This window comes from Toxotes jaculatrix, chromosome 7 (assembly GCF_017976425.1).
Source record: "Toxotes jaculatrix isolate fToxJac2 chromosome 7, fToxJac2.pri, whole genome shotgun sequence".
Classification (NCBI taxonomy): Eukaryota; Metazoa; Chordata; class Actinopteri; family Toxotidae; genus Toxotes; species Toxotes jaculatrix.
Window position 1 is genome coordinate 28,160,546 of NC_054400.1, and position 26,127 is coordinate 28,186,672.

Below are 26,127 nucleotides of genomic sequence, written 5' to 3' on the forward strand. Positions count from 1 at the left end.
TCACTAGGTGTGCAGAAAACAGCTGCAGCTGTTGGAATTCCTGTGTGTAGTGTGAAATATATATATATGTTGAGAGATTTTGATGTGTCACAGCAGGAAACGTTCAGGTGTAAATATTAAAGGGAACAATGAGTGCTTCAGGTTCAGGTTCAGTATGTTTGCTGGGGGGTGGGGGGAGCCTATGGAATAAAGCGTTCCCTGGCATGTACATGAGCATGACTTTTCACTAACAATCCCACAATACACAGACAACAACGCACAACATTGGCACTGCATGTGTCAGTGATGATGCAAAGTGGATGATTCACTCACTACTGTGGAAACTATTGTCTCTACACTGCCTTATAGGGTGAGTCTGGACACAGTTTAGGACTAATAATAAAATAAAACAGTACATGTTGTCTCAGACTTTTCTTCAGAAAGAGACTCTCATTGTATGACTGGTGATATTTGCAAATGCTGAAGTGGACTAACTTAGTTGGTGGTTTTGTAATAAATGACTTGCTGTATGTCATATGGGATTATAAGACTGTGCATAGTGAATGCAACAACAACAACAACAACAACAACAGGCAAAACATAAAGCCATGTCTTAACAACAGCTGCAGTATGGACAAAGAACAGCAGTTTCTTTTGAAAAGTGTATTTCCACCAATACATTCTCCCTTCAGCATCTAACATCACAGCAATAAAGTTACATTCCCAAAGTCACAAACTCCATTAACCTTTGCTTAGTTTAAACTCAAATAATGGCAAATTTGACTGGTTCCACTCTGTGGGGTCCAGGCCTATTGGCACCACTTCCCCACCTTTAGCCTCAGATCAATCCCGGCACATCCTGTCGGCTGTGTTTGCACAGCTTGCCGGCCAACATACTAATACAGTACATTACCTCAAAGCAGAACAAACGATCACAACCTGTCATAATGTGAAGTGGCTGCCGCTGGATCATCAAATAGGTGAACCTGCCAGCTCTGTGGTGCTCAGGAAGAGGATTTCAAGTCGGCTTTAAAGTCTGGATCAGTTAGTCTCTGATTTGTAAAGTGGCTGGATGGCAGGACACCTACAGTACAGTAGTGTCTCCGATATCATCATATTATCAGCACTTCAAAGATTTATATGGTTTCTATTGATAACGGTCTGTTGAGCATGGCCAAATTGCCTTTCTAGTGATAGCCCTGGGGCAAACACAACCCCCATTAACCTCTTGTTGCTCCCAGTCTCTGTGCAGTGTGTACAGTTTTCCTGTGTTGGAATACTATGGACACACGGTCGTGTGTGATAAATATTACTGAAGACAAAATTCATTTAGGAAGATTGTAAATGTTAGCACAAAACAGTCATGTAAACATTAAACTGGTTCTCATCCCAGTTAATGTAAGTGATTACATTACAGTTAGTGATCCAGTAACACTGGTCTGGAATGTGTTAGCTTGGTGCAGTCTTTGGATGAGTCCAGGGTTGTCTTATTTACATGTAGTGTCTTTTCAGACAGCCCGCTGACAACTGGTACATCAGGAATCAGTTTTGTTTAGTTCAGACTAAACAAAACTCTAACTACATTTAACTACTTTTTCAATGACACTGCTGTTTAGTTACATGAATACAGTTACATGAATACAGTTACATGAATACAGGATACTTTAAATGAATGAAATCCTTATATTATTAAGCCCCTTATCAGAAATTAAATGAGAGACTTTCAAAGTAAAGGTCCCCACACCACACTGGAATGAAATGGCTTAATGTGAATAAAACACATTCACTGGCTGTAGTCGTGTTAACCTTCATTATATCCGTTGCAGACGACTGTGACTCACTGATGGCTGATTTTGCTACAATAGGTCACTTTGTAAGTTGTTCAGTTCCCAAACAAACAAAAATCATACATGTCATACATGAGCTGGATCACTGTGACTGACTGATCCAGACTGTGCGTCCCCAGTCACAGTCAGTACAGATGTTCTCACCATGTTTTGGTTGAAAGCTGTGTGTCGTGTGAGGTTTGCTTGTATACCTGGACACTGTTTTCAAATATGCAGCACGGTGTGGACTTTGCTTCATTTCATGTACTTTGCTTTAGTTTTGCTACGTGAAAACACTGCATCACAAATGGTGCAGGGCGTTATTTCTAAGTATAAAATATGAAACTGGAGCACACATCGTGAATCAGTTGAGCTCGGGTTATGGACTGAATTAGGTGCTTGGTGGTAAAAGATCTGATCTGTTTGCACCATCACAAACCACTCAGCCCACAGTTTATGTGTTAAAATGCTACCTTAATAATTGCACTTCTGATTTGGGAACAGTTCCAAATCATGAACATGTCACCAGCAGCTCATTGGAAAGATCTTCTAGGACTGTTTGTATGGACATCTCTGGACTGATGAGGTGAAATGTTTTCTTTGAATGATTCAATTGAATCTTTTTTAAATAGTTTAAATTGTATATGAGGCATTTGGTGGTCTAGTGGTGAAGACACATACCATATACCTGTCTTTATCTCTACTGTGACCAGATGACTCTGTAAGTTTTGTTCTTCAGCTCTATTTTTGATGTCCCTGTGTGCTGGACCCCTTTTATGCATGTGCGTGACGTAATAAATAACATAACCGGAGATATCTGAGAAATACAGTCTGTATATCATTAAGATATACTGTCACGTTGCCTGTTGCGGTTATGTAAACACAGATTTTCAGCCCAGCTAATGTTGTGTTTGAAGAATAAAAGATGGTCAGATTTGGTTCAGTAACAATCTTTTAAATATTTTGGATGCATTTCTGTAAGGATCAGACCAGTGTGTACCTCAGCGCAGTGTGTTTTTCCCCACCCACTCCACCCTCTTTATTTCTAAATATGCACTTACATGAATTTTGCAATGTTGTAGTGTTACAGCGCTTCTAAATTATGTAATTGCAGCCGTGAGTGACACATCGCTGCCCTCAGAGTCGCTGAGGTTGAGGCTCGCGCTGCAATAATGTAAAAACAAATAAGGCCAGGTAAGTGAGATAAGCCTCTGCTAACAACTCTGTGAGTGTGACAGCTGTTAAAGTGGGAAAATAGGAAAAGCAATTTCATTCCCATTCATTTTCGGTAATAACCGTAGTGTTGCAGAATGTTTCCACTAATGCATCACTTGCAGGTAACGGACAAAAATAGATTTTTAATCTCATTATCTCTAAAACAGCTATGCAGGAGGAGAGAGAGAGAGAAAGAGTGTGTGAGAAACAGAACCAGAGAGAGAGAGAGAGTGCGTGTGTGTGTGTTCCTGTGTATGTGTGACTCTTCATAAATGAGTGTGTTTCAGAGGGAGAGAAGAGAGAAAAGGGAGGGAGAGGGAGCAGGAGGGGGTATGGGTGTACAGATATGCACTCTCGCTTTCCACCCACCCCCGGGTGCTCTAATTGAGAGGAGGCTTTTGTTATATAAACAAGAGGTACACCTCAAGTTGAAAATTAAATATTTGGAGAGCAGGTTTTGAAAGTGATATATATTCCAGTGGGTGAACGCTGGTGTCAAAGGGGTGCCGATGAAGAGGTGGTTATTGGCATGGAGAGCCTGCTCTCTGCACCGGAGAGTCAATTCTCACCTCGCCTCTCCTTCACAACAATGAACACAACAGCCTCTAAAGCTCTATTTCTGTACGCTCCAATTGGATCACGCTGCTGCCGATTGTTCCACATCTCAATAGGCTGTTAAAGTGGTAATCTGCAAGTTCCTTGTTATTTTCCTTTTTTTTTTTCTTTTACTTTGTCTCCATGTTTGGTGCTAAGCGCTCATTACTGCGGTTTTTGCTCTGCACATCCCAGAGATCAGTCGGTGTGTCTGGTACCCTGACGTCTTTTTCCTTGACTTTTTGAAGTCTGACTTTCTGTAAGTGGCAAGCTTTTGTGTTTTCAGCTGTGTGGCTATTGCTGCTCATGCTAATTTTTGTTTCAAGAAAGTTGGAAAGTCTGACTTCCTGCGAGGAAAAATGTAAAGGAGCAGAAAGTCAGGATTCAAAGTAGTGAGGACAGATGATGTTTCCTCAGTGGTTAAATTCCACCCAGAAAAATCTAATTAAACAGATGTTGCATAGATACAGTGATAAGATCTCGCAGATATGATGCTGAAAACTTTAGGCATTTAAGCAATTTAAAAAATAATCAATCGTTACAGTACCACACCATGAGATTTGAGCATGAAGGTTCACGTTACACCAAAGCAGCAGATTGTGCTGCAACAAAACCTCAGCTCAGAGGTCCACCTGCCCGCTTTCTCCGAGTTTTCAACCTCACCTCAGGTCTTATAATTATACCTGAGCCTGTTCAATTAGGTGATGAAGAGCGGACCTTGTTGACTGCCTGCAGAAATGGCTTTGCCAGGTCATTTCACCTGTAAGTGATACTGGTTGTTGAAGCTTCAACAGCCAAAAGCTGCATTAGTGTTAACTTTGGTTGTAAGAAAAACCAGTCCAAGCTCAGAGTGCACACAGCAGAGCATGGCTCTGGCTGTTTGCACTGTGTAACATGAAGTAATGCACACTGCTCGACCTTACACTGTAAAGTGCTACGGATGACGCCGGTTGTCGATGTGTTTCCTCCTATGTTTACCTCATGACACCACAGTCTGACGCGCCTCGAAAATTAATATCGTACAGTCTGACACAGAATGTGACCAAGATTTTACTGCTTTGAAGTGTGACATCCAGCAAACCTGCCAGTTCGCTGTTATTGCACAACATGTAAAGGGTCTTTAGGACAGACTGAAATCTCATCTGCCAGTGAGATGAAAGAGAAGTGTCTGCCATTGATCAGCAACACTTACAAGCCCATCTGATTTGTATTATGATCAATATGAGAAAAAAACAAAAAGTGTTTTTCAGTTTTATTTTTAGTGTCCACCACAGAATTTCTGCGGGGGACATAAAAACTCAAAATATACAAACAGATCGGTGAATTAATTTAATGAAATCAACATTTTACATTTTCTAGCTGGATTTCAGAGACAGAATTACAAAGTGTTCATCATTGCCGTTGTTTTCTTGGTGTCCCTTAAAATGTCCCTGTAGGCTAACTGCTGAAAGTGTTACAGAGAAAGATGGAGGTTGTTTATTTCTTGTTATAACAGACGCTGCGGTTAATGGGAAGCATTTGAAAGTTGAGCAGCTTTAGCTCGAGATGCAGAAACATCGCATTTCCCTCTGTCTGCATTGATCAGCCACACATGAGAAAAAAAAAAAAAAAGCTGTGCTTATGCATCGGTAGAACAGAATAATACCACTTAACAATAGCTGCCTCTGCAGATACGGCTTCTATCTAAAAAGCTTGTACGGCGTAGCAGAGGGTAAATGGGAGCTCGAGAGTTTGGTTGGAATCGATAAAAGCCATCAAACACCTGAGGGGTCCCCCAATTTTCCCACAAACCACTCCACCCCCTGGGCAGGGGGGAAACAATGGCGGGGCATCAATACCTGCAATTGGGGGAAGGTGGGGCAGGAGACAGTGAGCAAACCACACAAGTGGGTCACCTCTCCTCCAGACAGCAAATGGGCGCACAATCGTTTGCATCAATTCAGTGCAGTGGGAGATGGAGGACAGGATGGGGAAGGGGTGCCATTAGGAGTGTATTGGTATAGAAGGTGGGCGCCGGGGAAGAAGAAGGGGTGTGGAGGTTTTTAAAGCAGGTAGTGATGGAGACACAGGGGGATATAGGTGTTTTCAATTACCCACAAATTCAGAGCAATTTCCTCCTCTTTCTGACCACACCTCCCACTGTGAGGCTGATGGGAGTCCTGAACAAAGAGGCGTGGAGATTGCGATTGTTTGACTGCAGGTTGGTGGGGAGGAGCAGGAGGAGGTCGGTTTTCATCTGTCTGCCTCGTTCAACCTTTCTCTGTCACCTTGCAGCTTTTTATTGGAGCCTCCGTTTTTTTTTTTTTTTTTTTTTTTTTGGAGGCTTTTTTTTTTTGCAATGGGTAGGAACTTCAAAGTGCATTTCAACTTCTGTGTAGATGTTGATAAGCTACTTCCTGAGAGCGAAAGATACTCTTATGCTGCTTAAAGATAACAGGCAAACACACACGCGCGCCCACACACACACACACAGGCTGCATTGTTCCATTCAGCAGAACAAGACTGCGCTGTTTCTGCTTTGCAAAGTGGTTAAATTTTGCTCTGTGGCAATGCACGCTTCATCTCACTGATCACTGTCACCTTCAGTTAAAAACTCCTCTTCCATTTGCATTGTGTTCCTCTATTAGCAGAGAGGGAAGGTTCGTGATGCTGTGGATTAAATTGTAGCAGATATTTTGTGTGTGAGATGTGTTGTGTCATGGAGCAGATATGCAGCGACAAAAACACCTCAGCAGGGATGCAAAAAGACAGAAATGGAACTATTGTGTTCATTAGAGGAGGGTTGTGTGATCCATGATAGCAGTATCCAGCCATTCAGGGGCCTTTCTGGACCTTATCAACACATTTCTTTTTTTTTTTTTTTTTGTTGGGAGAAACTCTCTTATCCCCTGATCCAAGGTTAGAACTGTGCAGCTGAATTACTGTTGATAATACACTGATTAATGAACTTTTCCTCTGGTTTATTTAAATGAAGCAACAGGAGGAGAGGATTAACAGCTGAAACTAAAAACAAAGCAAGCAAGTACATAACCTACAACACCTGTCAGGTGAGCTGGATGACCAACCAGCTCACAAGAGGACCCTAGACCTGCACAGATCCCAGTAACCCCCAGTTCACTCAATTTGAGTTTTTGATTAATTGTAGAAGGGTTCAGCAATTTGCTGAGACCAGCTCATGTTGTTCCAGCATGGCAGTACTGCAGGGGCTGCATCTAATGATGATATTCATTACAGATTCATCTGCTGGTTATTTTCCTTATTAATTGATTAATCATTTAGTATATTAAATGTCAGATATAAAAATAGTGCTCATCAAAATTCCACAAAGCCCAATTTTACATATTCAAACAGCTTGTTTTCTCAGTCCAAAGATACTGAATTTAGTAGAAGATGAATAAAAATTTCATATTTTAAAAGATTGAAACTGAGAATTTTCACTTCAAAAGTTTTTAAGCAATTAATTATCATAATTGTTACTGCTTCATTTTCTGTCACTCAGCTATCTGTTGTCCTTAGAAATGATGAAGTTGCTATGCACTGTGGGGGTAAATAAGGGGCATGACGATAAATGATTGCCCTCAGGTCCCCCAGAAGGTTAATATGTCTGTAATGTCGGGGCCAGTGATGGTGACATGAGTGGGTCAGTGGGTCCAACACTTTGGTCTAGACTGAAAAGTGTCAACAACCATTGGATGGATTGGTTGATATTTGGTACACACACACACACAAACATACACGCCCCCCTGATCTTGCACCAGTGACATTCCCATCAGCCTCACCTGTGCTGTGTGTTTAGTGCTTTATATAAACTTGGTAAACATTATAACCTCTAAACATCAGCATGTTAGCACTGTGAGCTCACATTAGCCTCACAACGCCTCGAGAAAAATGTTCCATGGAGCCAAGCAGCAACAGTGAGTTACAGCATGTTTCCTGTTCATCTCGCACCTTCCTTACCAATGCAACTGTGTACACATGAAAATCCTCTCCACAGGAGACAGGAAGTTTCCCCTGCTTGCAGATGTTGCCACATGAACATATGAGAGGCCTGATAGCAGCCTTTATCAACCATGTCACTTCCCCTTGCTCGGTGGCTCAGCAATGGGGAACAACTAGGTAGCCATTTTACACACTCGCCCTAATAGTACATCTGAAGCAGTGTGTATGTGTGTATGTGTGTGTGTGTGTCTTTGTGAAGGGGGTAGGTTAGGGTTCTTTCTGGATGGTTAGCCTTATCTTCCCTCCCATGCACATTCACAATGTACGCAGCGCCAGATGGCCAGAGAACACAGAGCCACTAATGGTACCACTTGATCATGTCTTTGCTCTGCTATAAATCAGTATATTAACAACGAATATAAATGCAATACACAGAGCATCCGATTGATCCCCATGTGACACATAAGCCTTATCATAAAAGGAGTGGTATCTCTTAAAGGACAGTGTAGATTTAGACTTGTGCCTGAGTGTTGGTCCATGGGAGAGCTCTTATAGGCATTATCCATAATTTGAATACATTTGCTTGAATGGAATTAGAGTGGCTCTTCACACCTGCATTTACATATATTCTTAGTTTATAGATAGAGATAAGATTAAATTACTGGTGAACATGTGGGAAGATTTAATTTGCCATATATGACTAAATGCGTACCACTCAATCCCTCCCTCCCCAAAATATTCACACACACACACACACCCACACACACAATGGTAAATGAGAGCTGAGAGACAGTGTGTATCTAGTAATACATTACTGCTCCCATGTGGTGAAACCCAAGTCTGACTGCACTCACTAACTCGTGGTGGTATTTCTCCACGCAGATAGTTTGGGTTTTATTTGTGCAGGTTTCGAAATATTTGTCTCCAGACAGACAGATCGAGAGATAGATATTACTGATCCCATGAGGTAAACTGGGGGTAACAATAGAATTAAAAATTAAAAACCACATCGGCAGGATTGCAATACCTGCAGAGTCAGATATTGAATACAATGGACACGTCAAAAAACAGCAATCAATAAAAATAAAAATATAAGAACATATAAAAATATAAGAGCAATAAGAACTGTGTAAAATGGCAGTGTATAGTCGAAGCAGTATGATACAGACAGTTTGTACAGATGGTAGTGCAGCAGTGTGTTCAGCTGTCACACAGGGGTGAGCTGTTGTACAGTATCATGGCGAATGGTAGGAAGGATTATCTGAAACATTCTTTGTGACAGCAGAGGTGAATGAGAAAACAAGCTCCTCTGTCTCTGCAGTGTGTCATGGAGGGGATGGGATGGACTGTCCATGACGAAAAGCAGCGACCTCCTGCTGCTCATCGACTCATGCGTCCCCAGGTTTCCGACCAACGGACCGACTGATTGGTCCCGGCCTTGTGGGTGAGCGGCACAGATGCTGCCCCACGGCCAAGTAGATGACACGCTCTGCCACAGACTGGTAGAAGATCTCCAGCATGCTACTCTGACTCCTGCTTTTCACTAATACACCCCACCACTGGGGTGATCCCTGATTCAGGGTTCTGCTTGAGATTCTGATCGAGATATGTGTCATTGAAGGATCTGCACCAATCAGTGGAGTGGAAAAAGGCAGAATGTACCTAAAATAAAGGCATGTTGTACTTTAACACTGGCTCTGTTGACAGTGGGTCAGCCTGTATTAAACCAGGACCATTAAAATGAAGCAGCTACATGGAACTCAGTCATTATCCATCTGATTATTTACACCTGTGCTCTTCCTGCTGTGACGTGTCAAAATGGCTTCAGTGAAAAAGGCCTTTAGCCTTGTTAGCAACTTCTTAGCCTCACTGGCTAATATCCCATGTACAGTGGTCCTGCATTCAAAATCTTACTCATGTACAGAAGAATCATCCACAAACGTGTTGAAACGTGTGAGTAGAGTTCTACTGTTGGTCAAGGTAGAGCTAATTTTAACTACTTCAATATACTGTTAGGTTGTTCAGTCTATAGCATCTTTTATTTTATATAATTATATTATCAGAGGCTTTTTTATGTAATTAATTATTGTCAAATAATTGATTTTCCCTCTCAAATGCAGAGTAGCAGATGTATAGAGCATAAAAACAGTGAAGCACAAGTTGAAGTACAAGTACCTCTAAACTGTTCTTATGCAGTACTTGAGTAAAATGTTTAAAGTTACTTTCCACTGCTGGTCATTGTGATAAAATGATCATTTCATATAAATGCAAAGCAAGAATAAATAAAATAGTCACCACAGTGGTCACAGTATGTCAAGTGAAAAAAGGTTTCACATTCTCCTGTAAGACGTTCTGATTATATGCACACTGTTAAACCTCCCTCCGTCCCTCTGTCCCTCCTGCCTCATCTCCACTCATCTGCTGTAACTCACCCAAACGCTCTTCCACTGTAAAGCTATAACCTGGTCCTCCTCAGGCTTGCAGGTCCTCTGTGCTCTTTATTTAGCTCCACTGCTTGTGTTGGAATGGGGATGTGTGTCAGGAACAGCTATGATTGTGCACATGAGGTTGGAGATCAGTGTCAGTTTCCAACAAGGGCTCTATATTTAGCCAGTAAGGGGACTGGGTGACCCAGTCTGACTGCAACACATACAGACAGACTCCTCTGGACCCCGACACTCGTTCACCTGCTGGCTGTTCCCTTAGAGCTGCCGTGTGTTTGTCTTAAAGAAGAGAAGGTGAGTTGTACATACTGTGTTTCCTTATCAGACATGGCAGTGCAGTGTGCATGTTTATTCCCCTCTTCACTAATGTCATTTTTTACATTTCACATTAACAGAGTTCCTGCACCACCATGGCAGACTGGTGTGACTTAAAGAATGGCTGTGCTGCTTGGAAATGAGCTGTCAGCTATCGCCTAATGAGAGTACAGCTTGGTGATTAGTGAAGTGGCAGTTAGAGGCAATCATGTGTCAGTCGGAGGAACCAGAGGCCAGACTGGGCCTGAACAGTCCTGATCCGCTGGTGAGAGAGGCTTTTCTGATGGCCCATGACTACATAGACTATGTAACCACAGGGGGGGCAGATGGGACCATGGGTCCTGCCCCGACAGCCTGCACCGCAGCCCTGCGCCACGCCGGTGACGAGCTCCTCACCCGTTTCCCCATCTTCTTCAGGCGCTGGCCTCGTGTCTTCCAGGATGTGACGGAGAACACGGCCTGCCCTATGCTCATGAGCATCCTTGATGAGCACTTCTTTCCCCCTGCCCCTGGTGGGCGCCGCAGGGACCTGGCCTGGAGCGCAGTGCTGTCGGTGTATGTGCTGGCTGGCCAGATGGCCCTGCACTGCCATGAGAGGGGCATGACTGGGGTCCTGCCCCAGCTGAAGGAGTGTGTGGGGGCTTACGTAGAGAGGGTCATCTGCCCTGAGATACAAGGCAAGGGAGGATGGGTAAGTGTTGACAAGTGAAAATCTACATGTACAGAGAAGATGAGAGAAGCTGATTCTCATTAACATAGCATCCACGTACTTTAAAAATATGCAACATGGCCCTAATTTTTAACTCAGACTACAAATTTATATTTTCCACATTGAAGCAGAGTGCTGGCCCAGGTGATGCCACTTTAGTAAATAATTAAATTTTAGCTGTGTTTGTATCTTTTGTAAGGGACATCCTATTATCACTACATATTGTACTGAAACTCTCATCTATTTACTTGTTCCTCACAGAGTGGCTTTGTGTCTCGCTTTGGAGAGAAGCAGGACTTGGAGGGCCAGGTGAAGAGGGTGTGCTGTTGGACACTGCTGGCATTGGCCGTGAGCATCCTCGCCTACGTGTTGTGGAAAAGAATAGCTTAGCCAGCACTGCCACCTAGTGACCACAACCAGAAACTCTCCAAGAACATACTACCACACTGGAGTCTGCAGAGGCATTTTATGGTTTTAATTCTATGGAAACTTGTAAGTCAGTTAAGAACTCATACATATAGTCACAGTAATTCACATGTCATTTACTGCACATATAATGTTGTGATAACAATGTACAAACCTGTGATGTAAGGAACATTTAAGCCATTCCAAGTATCACGTGGCAAAAACTGTGAGCTAACAATGTTTGCACAGGAGCATATGGACTTTGATCTGGTATTATAAATATATCCGCTCTGAGCTTCATGTCAGCTGTGCACAAAGTCTACATGTAGTCAGTCAGGATTACAGAGCAGACTGACCAGGCTCATGGACTGGATTTATGGTTCAGTTATGCTGCAAGAGCCTTGAAAACTCATCAGCTGCATTCGTATTTTCACCATATGGCTAATTAAGTTTTGTCTAACTACTCAAAGGAAATAAACATCAAGCTGTTAAACTGCTGAGTAAATTCAAAACTTATATGAGGACAGCACAATACAAGCTACTGTTCTGTGAACATCAACTCAGACTTATTAGCAATTATTCAAATAGTTGCTAAGCCACCAACTTTATTAAACTTTTGCTCAAATAAAAAGCTCCTGATCTACCATTACCTTAAACCTGTACATGATGTCAATTAAGGATTTTATAATAAACCAAGTCATTAAAAACCAGGAAGGCAAATATGCAGGAGAACTTTTTATTAACATGAACAGCAGACAGAACACTGAAGACTGGAAAAGACTTGGAACGTTACATTTCACTGAAAAGATACAACAGCAGAGCTTTGTAAAAATCTTAGATTTAGGCCAGCTCCTCCTCACCCTCCTCCTCAAACTCTCCCTCCTCCTCAGCAGTGGCATCCTGGTACTGTTGGTACTCAGAGACCAGGTCGTTCATGTTGCTCTCTGCCTCGGTGAACTCCATCTCATCCATACCCTCACCTGTGTACCAATGGAGGAAAGCTTTGCGCCTGAACATAGCTGTGAACTGCTCAGAAATGCGCTTGAACAGCTCCTGGATGGCTGTGCTGTTGCCAATGAAGGTGGCAGCCATCTTGAGGCCACGGGGAGGAATGTCGCAGACGGCGGTCTTCACGTTGTTGGGGATCCATTCGACGAAGTAGCTGCTGTTCTTGTTCTGCACATTCAGCATCTGCTCATCCACCTCCTTCATGGACATGCGGCCACGGAAGATGGCAGCCACTGTCAGGTAGCGGCCGTGACGTGGGTCGCAGGCAGCCATCATGTTCTTGGCGTCGAACATCTGCTGGGTGAGCTCTGGCACAGTGAGTGATCTGTACTGCTGGCTGCCTCTGCTTGTGAGGGGAGCAAAACCGGGCATGAAGAAGTGCAGACGGGGGAATGGCACCATGTTTACAGCCAACTTGCGCAGGTCAGCGTTGAGCTGTCCAGGGAACCTGAGGCAGGTGGTGACACCGCTCATGGTGGCGGAGACCAAGTGGTTGAGGTCACCGTATGAAGGGGTTGTGAGTTTGAGGGTGCGGAAACAGATGTCGTATAGGGCCTCATTGTCGATGCAGTAGGTCTCATCTGTGTTTTCTACAAGCTGGTGGACTGATAGTGTGGCATTGTAGGGCTCAACAACTGTGTCTGATACTTTTGGAGAAGGCACCACACTGAAGGTGTTCATGATACGGTCAGGGTACTCTTCACGGATCTTGCTGATGAGCAGGGTTCCCATACCGGAGCCTGTACCACCACCCAGGGAGTGTGTGAGCTGGAAGCCCTGCAGGCAGTCACAGCTTTCTGCCTCCTTCCTCACCACATCCAGGACAGAGTCCACCAGCTCTGCACCCTCAGTGTAGTGACCCTTAGCCCAGTTGTTGCCAGCACCACTCTGGCCTGTAAAGCAAGAAGTAAAATTAGGATTCACAGAGCTCAGGGTGCATCATGAGATGTGGATGAAAAACTCCAAATTCACTATACATATTATTTATATATCCACACACACACAAAAAAAACTTACCAAAAACAAAGTTGTCTGGTCTGAAGACCTGGCCAAAAGGTCCAGACCTCACAGAGTCCATGGTGCCTGGCTCCAAGTCCACCAGGACAGCACGGGGGACATATTTACCACCTGCAAAAATCAGAAGAGGTTAGAGACAATGTAAAGTTTAAGTGAAACATGCAATTAAAAACTAAAATTAAGGCTGCACTTGACTAACCTGAGGCCTCATTGTAGTAAACATTGATCCTGTCAAGCTGCAGGTCACTGTCACCATGGTATGTTCCTGTTGGGTCAATACCATGCTCATCACTGATGACCTCCCAAAACTGTAAAGAAACAAAGTTTACAAAGCTTTATTAGCACCAGAGAAAAAACAACAACGAAAAAAATTCGTTTGACAAGACAACATACATCCATTAAGCATCAGTCTGACACATGTACTATTTAATGGTTTATTTTATAGTATGTTTTAATTAATATTTACAGATTAAATTAATTTTTAAAATTAATTTCCCGCCATGCCGATTTCGGCGCGCGCGGCCTGACCCCCTATTGGCTGCGACTCATGGTGGTTATGAATTTGAAAATTCCTTGCTGCTACGTCACTAACCGCCAACACCGCCTACTCCAGGCAAAAGCCGGGCGCAGTTCAAAAGGCACTGCCAAGTAGGCCTCAATCAGCCGGGAACTGCTCTATCATACAAAGACAACTTACAAATACATTGACAAAAGGGTGAAAATATACTTTATTAACATACATAGTACCATACCGATCAGGCGACGTTATAGGATAAAGCGCTTTGATTTTTTTTAATCGATAATTCTCACTTCCTTTTTTTCGCACTGCACCCAGGGTTGCTTAAGAACAATGGTTTTGTCAAGCCAAAATACTTCAATATAAATACCGTCAGAAACGTTGGATCCGATTTCTAATGGCTTCTAAAATGCTCATTATCTTTCTAAACTATATCGATTGAAATTTTACAACATGTCAAAATTAATTTTAATGTTTTTTTTAAGTCTATACTTCGACGCATTCCGGTCCTAACGACATCCCCAAAACGGATTAAGATTAGATTTAACGTTAAAGGGAATATTTGATAAGTAGGACACATTGATATTCCCAGGGTGTGGTTTCTGGGACGCGTATGGGCACAAAGCACCGGCTCCTAGAGCAAAGAATACAGCGTTTCTACGTAAAATAACTCAATTTAGTGGTCAAAATATAAATATAATTTTCAAACCTTGGCACCAATCTGGTTTCCGCACTGGCCGGCCTGCAGATGCACGATTTCCCTCATTTTTCTTTCCGGAGGTAGACTAGACCTTCACACAAACGACTTTAGCTTTCTTAATGTGCGTGCACAGTGACTCAACTGTCTCTTTTATACGAAAATCTAACCCACCCTTTATGCCTCAGCTCGAATGTCTATTGGCTGATACGCACCAGCACTATTTACAGACACAAATTTCGGCCAGTCAAATGTTCAAATACTCAACCGCCATTGGTCCAATTCGACTGTCAGTCACATTCATCTAAAACGTGTGTCTAAGGTCTAATCTGTAGACGTTGGCCTACTTCCCTCATGATGGCGGAGGAGATATGCGACACTGATGTCAGACTTTATTCTGCATTTCACTGCCGTACCTTAACTTGTATTGAAGACAGTGATTCTTTTTTTTTTTTTTACGGCACTCAACAGGAAATACGTTTATGTGATCAATTATAAGACAGCAAACTTAGCTGACTGCTAATTAGCCACAGGCTACGTGGCTGCCTAAGAGAATACAGTGAACCAGTTTCACTAGCGGAAACTGTAGCAATAAGACTGACCATGACTCAGTTTTAGCTACAACAGTGATTTTCAGTCATGTGCCTTTTGGGCCTAGTAGTCTACAGTTTTTCATCCCAGCTTAGCACAACAGAAGCTTATTTCACAGATTAGTTCCCCTCTCTATGGTTCACTTTGTGGTCATGTGTGAGTTGGTGTGCGGTTTTTTAAACTTGCTTTCTTTTCCCAGTCTGAATGTAGGCTTTTAACTCAGCTTTTTTTCCCATGTCAGACAGAGAATCTTACAGATTCACGGTTGATCCTGAAGATAAAGTATGAATATACTTATCAGAATGAAACAGAAGCTGCTCAGACACAATCTATGGACAAAATAGAAGTATGTGCATGTCTGTGAATTTAGTTATAGATGCCAGAGCTCCTCCATCGTGCAGTTGCCAGGAAGCTCATCATTCCCAGGTAGCTGTCGCCATGACGATTAGGATTTCCCAGTCGGCATTGCAGATTTTTGTGCATTAGCACAGGGCTTTATATAAGCTTTCCATGGAGCTACCGAGCCTTTAGGACAGTATTTGTACATACCGTACATTTTTATGTAGATTAGTTCTTGTGCTGACAAGTAAAGGCTTTCTGGGGGTGTATGAATAGAAATGGATGGATATGAATTATGAATTCATGTTCTCTCAGCCTGGGCTTGGGTGTTTTTACATGATCACCACTCCTGTCATATCGTACAGAATGTAGGTCATGCTCGTAGTCTCTGTGTGCATTGTAACCTGACACACAAAGGCCTTCTCTGTTTGCTCCATGAGATACATGTCACAGACAGGATGAGTCAGGATACAAGCAAATATGACCAGTTAACTTGTATTGCAGCACTATTCCCTTCTCTTCATTGGGCCTTGTTGCTTTTCAGTGTGCTTGCTGAAATTGTTGGCCAAAATTTGACAAGTTGACATGGAGACATTTGGGCTGACTGACCCACAGTGTTTAGCTCAGGTACATTGCACTGTAAACTCATGACTTAAGGCTATTTAGCAAAAGTATTCTGCAATGGGAAGGTGACGTGTAACTACCATTATTGCTGTCTGTAGCTGGGAGACATAGCAGGTCTGAGGATCCTCCAGTAAAGGACCAGGGTTCACAGTAACACTGAATTCCCACCAGCTCTTGAGGTGGTGCTGCTGTTGTTGGAGCCAGAGAATGGATGTGCTCTATTCTTCCGTATGTCCACATATCTCAGCAGCTATTGAATAGATTGTCATGGCATGTTTGTACATGTTTGTGGTGCTCAGAGGATGATTCCTAATGATTCGGGCTGACTTTTCCTGGTGTGTATTTTGAGGATGACATTTGTGTTTTTTAGTTAAATGTCTCAACAACTCTAGGATGCATTTCCATAACTTTGGGTACACACATTCATGTCTTCCTTAGGATGAATTGTAATCACTGTGGTGATCCAGTGATGCTCCAAACTAACAACACACTAAACTGAAAATGTAGAGCGTTATACCTGCTAAAGGGTGGCACGGTGCAAGTGCCTCACAGCAAGAGGGTTCCAGGTTCGAACCCCGGTCTGGGCTCTTCTGTGTGGCGTTTGCTCCAGGTACTCCAGCTTCCTCCCACAATCCTCTCTACTCCACATTGCCCCTAGGTGTGAGTGTGTGTGGTGGTCTGTGTTGTGATCTGTGTGTCAGCCCTGCGCTTGACTGGCGAACAGTGCAGGGTGTACCCCGCCTCTCGCCCGTAGTCAGCTGGGATAGGCTCCAGCTCCCACGCTGTATAGAGAATGGATGGATTATACCCGCTAAATATTAGGTCTGGCTACCAGATCATCATGTGTGAAAATAAAAATGACAGACAAACATAATTAAACAGTTAAATGTATAAATGAAAGAATTTTGTGACTTGAGATTTTACAGAATTCAATTGGTTGCTAGTCAAAACATTTTTTGGATGGGTGGGGTTCTGCTGTGGGAATCTGAACCTACAAGCTCAGTATTTCTAAAGTCCTGGTTACAGCCCCGCTAACACCGACTAGATTCATTGCACTGTCTAACATATGAGTATATTCCAGTAGGCTACGTGAGTGGGACAGTACTGCAGGCAGCCTGAGGACTCAGTGGATATTCTCTTTGATCTAAATCAGTTTTGTTTCTCTGCAGTCTGCTGCCTTTGTGCTATAACTGATCAATTATTCATTGACCTCTTTCTTTGGGAGGATGAAGAGTGTGCATTGAGTGGTTTGTGGTGACAGCTTGAGCCAGCCAGGAAAAGCTTTCAGTGCACTGGGAGGAGATTTTGCTGTTTGATGCTTTTTTTATGAGCAGGTACAGTACATCAGGACGAGGCACTTCCCACAGTGTGCTTACAGCACAGTAACACGCAGTGTGTCTCTGTGAAGCCCCGCTGAACCAGTGCTGCTTCCCATGACTCAGCATTTTTCAAGACACTGCAGCACTCAGCCTCCAGCAGCAGCCCGATCAATACTACAAAAAGGAAACAGATGCTGCTGGGAAAGACATACTCACATCAGTCCTGCTCAGAGATTATGATGCTTTAACAAGATTTCCTGTGATGTCATTGATGTAATTTGATCATAAAAACATCCGCTTAGGAAAACTATAACTTACACTGTCTGTCTAACAGGGAGGGAATCTGGGAGAAAAGAACATAGTCATAGAATCTGAATATTTCCATCATGTAATTTCTGAAATGTAAAGATTTTTTTTTTTTTAGAGACAAATGACTCAAGCATCACCTGCTGGATAGTAACAAAGAAGAGAAAGATGCTTTTTCATATTTTGAATCTGACTGATGTGTTTACTTGTTGTTTGCTATCTGTACAATTCGAATTGGTTTTTGTTCCTAAATGAGTTGTTTTGTACCATATTAAATGTGATATTCTCACTGCAGCTTGTACAGAATCATTATGCAGGCACAGACAAACATCTCCAGTTTAAATTGAGACTTAAATACATTTTGAGGACAATAATGCCCCAGCTGGGGTGGGGGGGGGGCTGTTCCTCTGCTGTGTGAGTGGTCCTGGTATAGATATTGTGGGGAACTGGTTATTGGGATGGACAGGTGTTAGACAGGAACAGCTGGGCTCGTGTACAGTATGTCTGCCGAGAGAACCAGTGATTTACTCTAATATCAGGTTACTCACTTCCCACTGCAGCAGCATTCAGCCAGTGTCACTGGTTCTGCTGCAAACCGCAGCCCTTTCAGCCGACACAAACACATCAGACAAGATCAAAGTGTGTCAGGACAAACTGTGTTTGTTTGACAGCAGGTTACGCCCTGAGGTGGCTTTGTAAAAGATGCTCGAAAATACAATGGCTGAGCTGGGAAAGAAGCAGAATGAATAGGCTTTTTACAGAGCTGTATGGTTGTAGCCTGACACTGATGCTCTTGGATTTAGGCCACTGATAGATGGTTTTTGAAATACTATTAAGATGCATGTGAAATACTCATACACTCCATAATAACCAGTACTGCCCACCAGCTCCAACAAAAGACATGCCTGTTTGGTCAGACCTGAAGTAATACTACAATTGAATGAATTAGGTTAGCATAATGCAGTAAGAGCCATCTCAGCTCTGAGACTGTGTCTGAAATCACCCCCTCACCTCCTCACTCTCTCACTCACTCCTCCCTGTATAATAGAAAGTCAGTTTGTACCTATGTACTCAGTTTGCTCAGTACATAGGTACATGTTTATGACCATCAGTTTGAACTGTTTTAACTTTGTTTCAGAGAAGTCGTGATTTCTTTCATTCAGCACTTTGGCATGGGTCTAAATACCACAATACCCAGGAGCCTTGGACGCTGTTGCTATGGAGAAGTAGCCAGATGTGAAGAAGTGCTACAGAACTGATCTGAAGCTGTCACTGTTGTTAACAAATCATGGCGCCATTTGCTGCTGAATAAATGACACAGGATTGAACTGATGATGGCTGAACTGATTCCAGGTTCCAGTTTTGTCATCACTGTAATCTCTAGCTCTAGCTCTAGCTCTCGCCATCAGCGGCTCGTGGGACAGAATTTCAAGGGAGTCTTATATCTCCTACCTCTTATATCTCCCCTGAAAATTTTATGTACACATGCTTGTACCGTTCCCTTTTCATATAGCTGAGTCATAGGTTAGTTGAGTTCATTGAGTGTCAACAGAGTTAATGATCCAGTTAAACATAAGAGGCCTTATGTAAGCCTTCACCATTAATCAGTTCTGGATCATCGTAGACCAAAATAGGACGTTTGTTTGAGTTAATGTCTGTGTACCTAAATGAGAAGACATACAATTAATGTTGTTTCTACCCCAAATCTAAACTCCCACATGCATGTATGTGGGGGAGATTTTAATACCGCAATATCTCGAGTCCTCGATAGATCCTCTAATTAACCAGATACACCACTCCCCCCACCCATCCACCACAAATCATCTGTTCTACTTCAGTCCTTCCTGAATGATTATGCTCTCTGCAATGCATGGCACTTCCTTCCTCCTTGTGATAGGCCTCTCTCTCTCTCTCTCTCTCTCTCTCTCTCTGTCTCTCTCTCTCTCTGTGTGTCTATATATATATAGATATAGATATAGATGTGTGTGTGTGTGTCTAAACAATATGGATATATAGGGAGAGGGAGAAATACATCCCTCCACTTATTTTTCCCTATCATTTAGATTTAGTATGCATTATGTGCATACATCAGAGTGTGTGTTTGGCTGCTCTCCAGAGATTGGAGTGAAGACCATTTGATGCTAACATAGCCAGACAGTCACCAACGGGCTATGCACAGCCACAGCCCCACAGTATAACAGACATAATGGTCAGCATGGTCCAGGGGAAGTCCAGGATGCATCGGCCCACCCTGCTGCCACAGGATATCATGTTACAGAAATACACCAACTGTGCTGTAATGTCGGGGCGTTGCTGCAGGGCCAGCTGGATGCACCGGGGGAGGGTCTAGTTCTGCTGTACCATCTACGTTAGTCTTCATCTCTGTGGATTCTGTGAGCTTTGGTACCAGCTGAGTGTATTAACATTCATTTCATTTGCTTATGTAGCATTGTATTCATCACCAAACTGCTCTCAGCAAAAAGACTGGCTGCCTCTAATGGCTTCAGGACCACACTGCAGAGTTCCTGGCAACATGAGGCTCACAGGAAAATCACTTCCACAAGACGCCAGCAAAGGGGAGGGATCAGGAAGCAACAGGGTTTATGGGAAATGTGGTTTTGATCAGTCAGGAAATTCAAAGACAGGAAATGTATTCATTCATATTCGAGTTACTGTCTCTACATAATAACAATACTGTGAGTGTCAGATTTGAACTTTGAACTCTGAACTCTTAAAGTCACATCAGCAACGTAGAGCAGGTTTTAATGGCTTGAAAAAAAAGTATCTGGATCAAACAAATTTTGATCAGTTGTGATCTGTCATGTCCACGTTTAAAGCAAACTAAAAGGCTTGTCACTATGTTTGTCTGTGTGTGTCTGTATGTTTGTGTTTGTGGTTTGCGTTTGTATGGGAAATGTGGGATTTGTCTGTGTTTTTTGGTTGTTAGTCATGCTAATGGTGTGGTTCTAAGGACGGCAACGTTGATCCAACTTTTCTTTATTTTGTTTTATCAAAACCCTTTTACCATGTTCTTTTGTACTTGTAGAAAATATGCACATTTTCTATGCTTCATTTAGGAAACACAAGTTACACATGATACAGCTGGTGTGTGATGTAGTACAGGTCGGCCTTTATCTCAGCCTTCCAACCATTTGTTTAACCAAATGGTGACTGAGCTTTTTCTGTCCTGCTGTCAGGTCAGTTAACTCTGTTCAGTGCTTCAAACATTATCCACCTTTTCTCAGATGCATTTAATTGATGCTTCTTGCCCTGATTGATTTGTTTCTCCATGTTTTTGTTATTTGACTTGATAACGTTTTTTTTACTGAATCCATAGGCTTTTGTCACTGTGTTTTCATTTGTATGTTATGAAGCACTTTGTTATCTGGGATCTGAAAAAAAAAAAGTTCAGTTCAGTCAGTGGCATACATGTGCACAGAGACATACAGTAATGACTTATTGTTGTGTGCAAAAAAAATCAAAGAGTGCTCTACACAGTTAGGACTCACTGAACTTAATAATGCTGCCAGGAAGAATGAATGCACATCCAGAATCCTGAGCAGGTGCTGATTGAAAAGGCAAAACCACAACACAGAGGAATGAGGCCTGCACATTGTTAATTCACTCAACTCACTTCATTCTTTTAGTGCTTTGTTCACTAACAGACAATTGGACTGCGGAACAACACGACACAAAGGAAGCAAGAAACAATCAGGTTTCCTCATAGTTTGGATTTATGACAGTGTTGTTAGTGAGAGCTTTCTGAGAACCTACAGCCACAAGGGGGCACTCTGTGTCAGACAGAGACACGGTTGATGGGGGATCAGGCAGATGTTTTTATTCCTTGCAGTTTATTTCATGGTCATATACACATTTAGGACTGATGATCCCATCCATACGTGACTATAAACTCACAAGGTTGCATGTTCATTGTCAGGACTTTAATCCCAACAGGACATCTGTTTGATGTATACTGTCCTCCTCCTCCTCGTAGCTGGACAGAGGACATTAGGCAAAGCAGACAGACACAGAGTACACACACATTCTTATTTTAGCTTGTACAACTTCCTCCTGATACACTGGACCTTTGGTTTCCATCATACAGTAGATCCAGTTATCCCTCATAATAGATTGGAGATTTAGTGATGATGATGATGGGCTCTGTTTTCTGTCTGATAGCATCAGCAACAATAATAATGATGGTACTGCTACTACTACTACTACTACTACTACTACTAATAATAATAATATTGATACATTAGCTGAAGCTGAATAATCAAGAATAGAAAAGATTTTATATGTTCACTAAGTCAATGCTTACACACCAGAGCTCTGTTCATTTAAGCTGTGACATAATTCTAAACATGAGTACAGTATTTAATAATGAAAATAAAACACATAATTTATTCATATTCCAATATGAAATCAATCACTAATCCTGAAAAGTGTACAGCATCAGGTGTAAGGTCACTGTTCCCTTGGTTATGAATCCTAAGTTGGTGCCGTTTCCAATGCTGTAAAGAGACAGTGCTAACCACTGTACCACAGTGCCGCCCATCTTCATGTAACCTTGTGAGAGAAGTGTTTTTGGGGAAATGTAGTCACTGAGCTACAGTTAATAACACTTACAGTCATACTGAACAATAGTTAGTGAGAGAATCTCAAAATTTTCTGAAAGCAGCAGCAGATTTCCTGTTTCTGTGCACTTTTCTGTGTGTTGCTGCCACCTAGTTGTACCTTCTAGAACATCACATGGACTGGTAACATCTAGGACTTCTTTTTTTTTTAAATAAAGTTTATGGGCTTGTTTATGTAGGTATTACAATTATTCATTGCAGACTCATTGTGAATCAGTGTCTTAACCTAAAATGCCACACTGTAAAAGCAGTGCAGAGTGCAAAGTATCATTCTTGATAAATGATGATCGATTGATCAATTGATGATAAATGATTAATTAAAACAAAGTCAGTCATTATCACACTTTGCCATATTCTGTATTAAGTGTGTGATATAATGATGGAAACACTTTCTTCAGAAATTCAGCAGAAATCCTATATTGTTATTATAATCATAGACATATTATGAGTAGTATTTTTTCGTATTCGATTTGCATTTACATTGTTTATTATTCCCAGAGATTTAAAAAATCTGAAAATCACGTGATCCCTGGAGAGCTGCTCTTAAAAGTTGTGCACTTCACTGTAAGTCACCTTATACGTGCCTCATTGCTACTTCTCCTAAGCTGGTAAAGAAACTGTAAAAAGCAGAAAGTACAGATGATATTCAGCTCTAGTTATGCTGATCTGTACATTATCAAGTTTGCTTCCAGTTGTGTGAGTGTGTGTATTTGAACAGAACTTGTGTCATAACATATTGCCAAAATACGGAAATTGTGAAGCTGCTGCTTCTGCTGATTGCTCGTACCTGACTGAGGAGAACTTTGGAACCCTGAGACCAAAACTTAGCACTTAGAAACATTTATCAGTGACATTTGTTCTTGGTTCTGGGAATAAAATCAAAATGATTCACATCATGATCATCAAACTAATCAGTGAGTCCTCATGCATCTCACTTATTTCTTTTTTTCAAGTGAATTTATGAGCCATGGTAACATCAGAGTTTTGACATATTTTATAATATATACTGCATAAAAACTGGAAGCACCAATTCCGTATTGATTTATAGAAACAAGCATTCTGAACCAAAACTGTTTTATAAGATTGGCTGTTTTATTCGATTTTTTTAAACTTATACATCATGAAGTATTAAGAGGTGGTGCGCTGAGCATTGCAGGGATGGTCCAGGTCATCAGCAGAGTGCAGGTTTTCCTTGGCCTCACTCCAGCTCCCCCACTGGAGGTTTTGTCTGTACCTCCCACCCCACTGCCAGCTGTAAAATTCACAGCCTTTATGCTGGAAAGTGACAGTAAATATCAGTGAGGCATGCAAGAAGAAAGATGAAGCTAAAGCCTGAGAAACACACAGGAAAAATGTCCATTTTCTTTAAGATGAGAATAAGTTAAATATGCCAGAGGACTGAAAAGTGGCTGCATGAGAAGAAACATCCGCCCCAATGACTCTGTCCCCACTGACTGAGACAACTGCATCTATATATAGACTCTACTTTACATACAGTGAGCTGAAGATGTTCATATAATTCAGCGGTTCTCAAACTGAGGGATGGGTACCTATGAGGGGACACAGATCTGCGGAGGACCAGGGTGTGGAAGACCAGGGGAAAACTATGGAGTGAAACTAAAAACCTTTATAAATCCAGCAGCATTCTTCTTGCTGAAACATTCTTCTTTCCAAAACAACCAAAGACTGTGATCTACGGGTGCAGACTGTGTCAGTAGCCTGTTATATTGTGGTCAGCTGTTACCTGTTGGAAGCACGTTTTTCTCAAAGCATCCCGGCATGTCCATGTTGCCAGCTGGCCGGTACTGTCCCACCACAAAGGCCGTTTTGCCATTGGTGGCAAAGCCCACGCCCAGTTCAGTGCTCTCTTTCCACACCACCTGAGTGAAATGACCTGCAGGAAGAGACACAGCATGTCAGAGTTTGGGGCTGTTTGATCTTTCAGTTTTATGTTAAATGCATTATATTACATCTAAAACGAATTCAAACTAAATTCTTAGAGAGGGTTAGAAAGATAATGACAAATTAGCAACTTCATTCATTCTTATGGTTTAATCTTTAAGTTATTTTAGGTACACATTCTTTATTGGTGGACTTTCTATGGAGGTCATCAGATGGGATGTGTTTTACCAGTACTTTCGCTGTCTCCAGGGTTGTTCCAGTCGTAATCCTCGATCTCACTGTACCACGAATCAACAGCTTCTTTCCCTTATACATGAAAGAGAAAAAAGGGAAAAGAAAAAAAAGGGAATTCTTGTTAAAAAAACAAAAATCATAGAAATGGAAAAACATTTTCTTTGAAGCAAACCAACAAAGTGCTGAAACATGGTGTAAGACTGGAGTAAGCAGAGAAGAGTCATAAAGTTTGCTAACATCAGCCACGATAGGCTGCTGGTCATACTGGAACATGTAAGGCTGTAGCAGCAAAACCCCTGAGTGTGCTGAATAAACCCAGAGTATGTCTGATGACTTATTGATTTGGAATTTCAAATGTTTCACTTTAATCAATCACCATGATCATGTGTAAATGAATTACCAAACAGCTTGAAATAAAGAAATGATTTGGAAAATTTGAATGAATTAAAAAAGGACTTGATAAAAGGATGATAAAGAGTGAGGGTTGTGTGTGTAATCCACCTGTTAGCTTGAAATCTGCTGAGCTGGACATAGTGAAGACATTCTCTCCATCCTTTGTGTCGCTGTGGTCCAGGGAGTCGATTTCCAGCAAGTGATCGGCCCATTCCTGACATGCAGCACTCAGCTCACTGTTGAGTTTCAGTGGTGGTGTGCTGTGCTTTGCCCTGTAGGAGTTGTGGGTTGCCAGGAACTCCTGCTGAAAGCTTGAATCTGCAGATGGAAAAAAAAAACTTTATCAGTTGATGAGCTTTTAGTGCTGAGACAAAACATACCCTTTACACAAAAGGCTGGCTGTTCACACACAGAAGAGTCTGAATCGTGGCCTGTGTTAATACAGATTTCCTCAGTCATGATGCCCTTTGTGTTCTTGATAATAATTTGAGAGCAAACAGTGCACTGACCTGCCATTGTACAGTGTGGTGATGAAGGCTGGAATGGAATAAACACAGTTAAAAATAAAACTGATATCAATGATATAATAAATGACAACAAATTCACATATAACAAATAAACATTCACCAGGTGCTCAGGCACAGTACAGTGATGGTGAAAAGGAACAATATCACACAGTCAGAGGCTACAGTCACTACCCTCCCTATGGCAGGATGCTGAGGGAGATACTCTGCGGCACTCACCTGAGTCAGGGTGCTCTCGTAAGGTCCTGTCCTGTAAAGACACAGTTCCTTCTGCTGTCTTGAAGCTGGTATTTATTTACATGAGCCTTCCCTTTCCTTCCTCATCTCTAGACGTAGGAGGAGACATACACCCAGCCCCTGCTTGTGGTTACTTCACTGTGCTCATAGTGGGACATCCCACATTCTGCACATGCAGACTTAAATTCAGATTTTGATGAAGAGTGGATTCTGCAGATGATCTTTGTCTCTCTAATCAAAACCTCCACAGACACATTAAGGCAAATCAGGCTGCTTGTTAACATGTTGTGGAAGGAATTGTACTTAAGTGCTGATCTGGGGTCAGGCTCTGGGTCTCTGTAAAGCACTTTGAGACA

At 42.2% G+C, this 26,127-nt stretch overlaps 3 protein-coding genes across 4 annotated transcripts; 1 reads left to right on the top strand and 2 right to left on the bottom strand.

Moving 5' to 3' along the window:
* The first annotated feature begins 10,184 nt into the window (after positions 1 to 10,184).
* bcl2l16 (BCL2 like 16) lies at positions 10,185 to 12,126 on the top strand. The gene is made up of 3 exons (XM_041043243.1): positions 10,185 to 10,291; positions 10,393 to 11,003; positions 11,283 to 12,126. The coding sequence occupies exons 2-3, from the start codon at positions 10,521 to 10,523 to the stop codon at positions 11,409 to 11,411; spliced, it is 612 nt and encodes a 203-aa protein (XP_040899177.1). The 5' UTR covers positions 10,185 to 10,291; positions 10,393 to 10,520; the 3' UTR covers positions 11,412 to 12,126.
* A 22-nt stretch (positions 12,127 to 12,148) lies between these two features.
* Positions 12,149 to 14,819, bottom strand: tubb2b (tubulin, beta 2b). The gene is made up of 4 exons (XM_041043242.1): positions 14,678 to 14,819; positions 13,651 to 13,759; positions 13,452 to 13,562; positions 12,149 to 13,327 (listed from the first exon to the last, which is right to left on the bottom strand). Exons 1-4 carry the CDS (start codon positions 14,732 to 14,734, stop codon positions 12,267 to 12,269), a joined length of 1,338 nt encoding a protein of 445 aa, XP_040899176.1. The 5' UTR covers positions 14,735 to 14,819; the 3' UTR covers positions 12,149 to 12,266.
* Positions 14,820 to 23,619: 8,800 nt separating this feature from the next.
* Positions 23,620 to 25,885, bottom strand: LOC121185200 (Golgi-associated plant pathogenesis-related protein 1-like). 2 transcript variants are annotated; one of them, XM_041043247.1, is made up of 6 exons: positions 25,754 to 25,885; positions 25,520 to 25,547; positions 25,119 to 25,328; positions 24,612 to 24,689; positions 24,226 to 24,375; positions 23,620 to 23,756 (listed from the first exon to the last, which is right to left on the bottom strand). In XM_041043247.1, the coding sequence occupies exons 2-6, from the start codon at positions 25,524 to 25,526 to the stop codon at positions 23,752 to 23,754; spliced, it is 450 nt and encodes a 149-aa protein (XP_040899181.1). In that variant the 5' UTR covers positions 25,527 to 25,547; positions 25,754 to 25,885; the 3' UTR covers positions 23,620 to 23,751. The 2 variants fall into 2 exon arrangements, with proteins under 2 accessions (XP_040899181.1, XP_040899180.1); XM_041043246.1 differs by lacking the exon at positions 23,620 to 23,756 and having other exon boundaries at positions 24,215 to 24,375.
* Positions 25,886 to 26,127: the final 242 nt, after the last annotated feature.

Coding starts and splice junctions, on each gene's coding strand:
- bcl2l16 (XM_041043243.1), top strand. CDS start 10,521: ATGTGTCAGTCGGAGGAACCAGAGGCCAGACTGGGCCTGAACAGTCCT. Junction 11,004..11,282: donor TACAAGGCAAGGGAGGATGG/GTAAGTGTTGAC, acceptor TGTTCCTCACAG/AGTGGCTTTGTGTCTCGCTT.
- tubb2b (XM_041043242.1), bottom strand. CDS start 14,734: ATGAGGGAAATCGTGCATCTGCAGGCCGGCCAGTGCGGAAACCAGATT. Junction 13,760..14,677: donor GAAACCAGATTGGTGCCAAG/GTTTGAAAATTA, acceptor GTTTCTTTACAG/TTTTGGGAGGTCATCAGTGA. Junction 13,328..13,451: donor ACCAGACAACTTTGTTTTTG/GTAAGTTTTTTT, acceptor CTTGCTTTACAG/GCCAGAGTGGTGCTGGCAAC.
- LOC121185200 (XM_041043246.1), bottom strand. Junction 24,690..25,118: donor AGCAGATTTCAAGCTAACAG/GTGGATTACACA, acceptor TTCATGTATAAG/GGAAAGAAGCTGTTGATTCG. Junction 24,376..24,611: donor TGGAGACAGCGAAAGTACTG/GTAAAACACATC, acceptor CTCTTCCTGCAG/GTCATTTCACTCAGGTGGTG.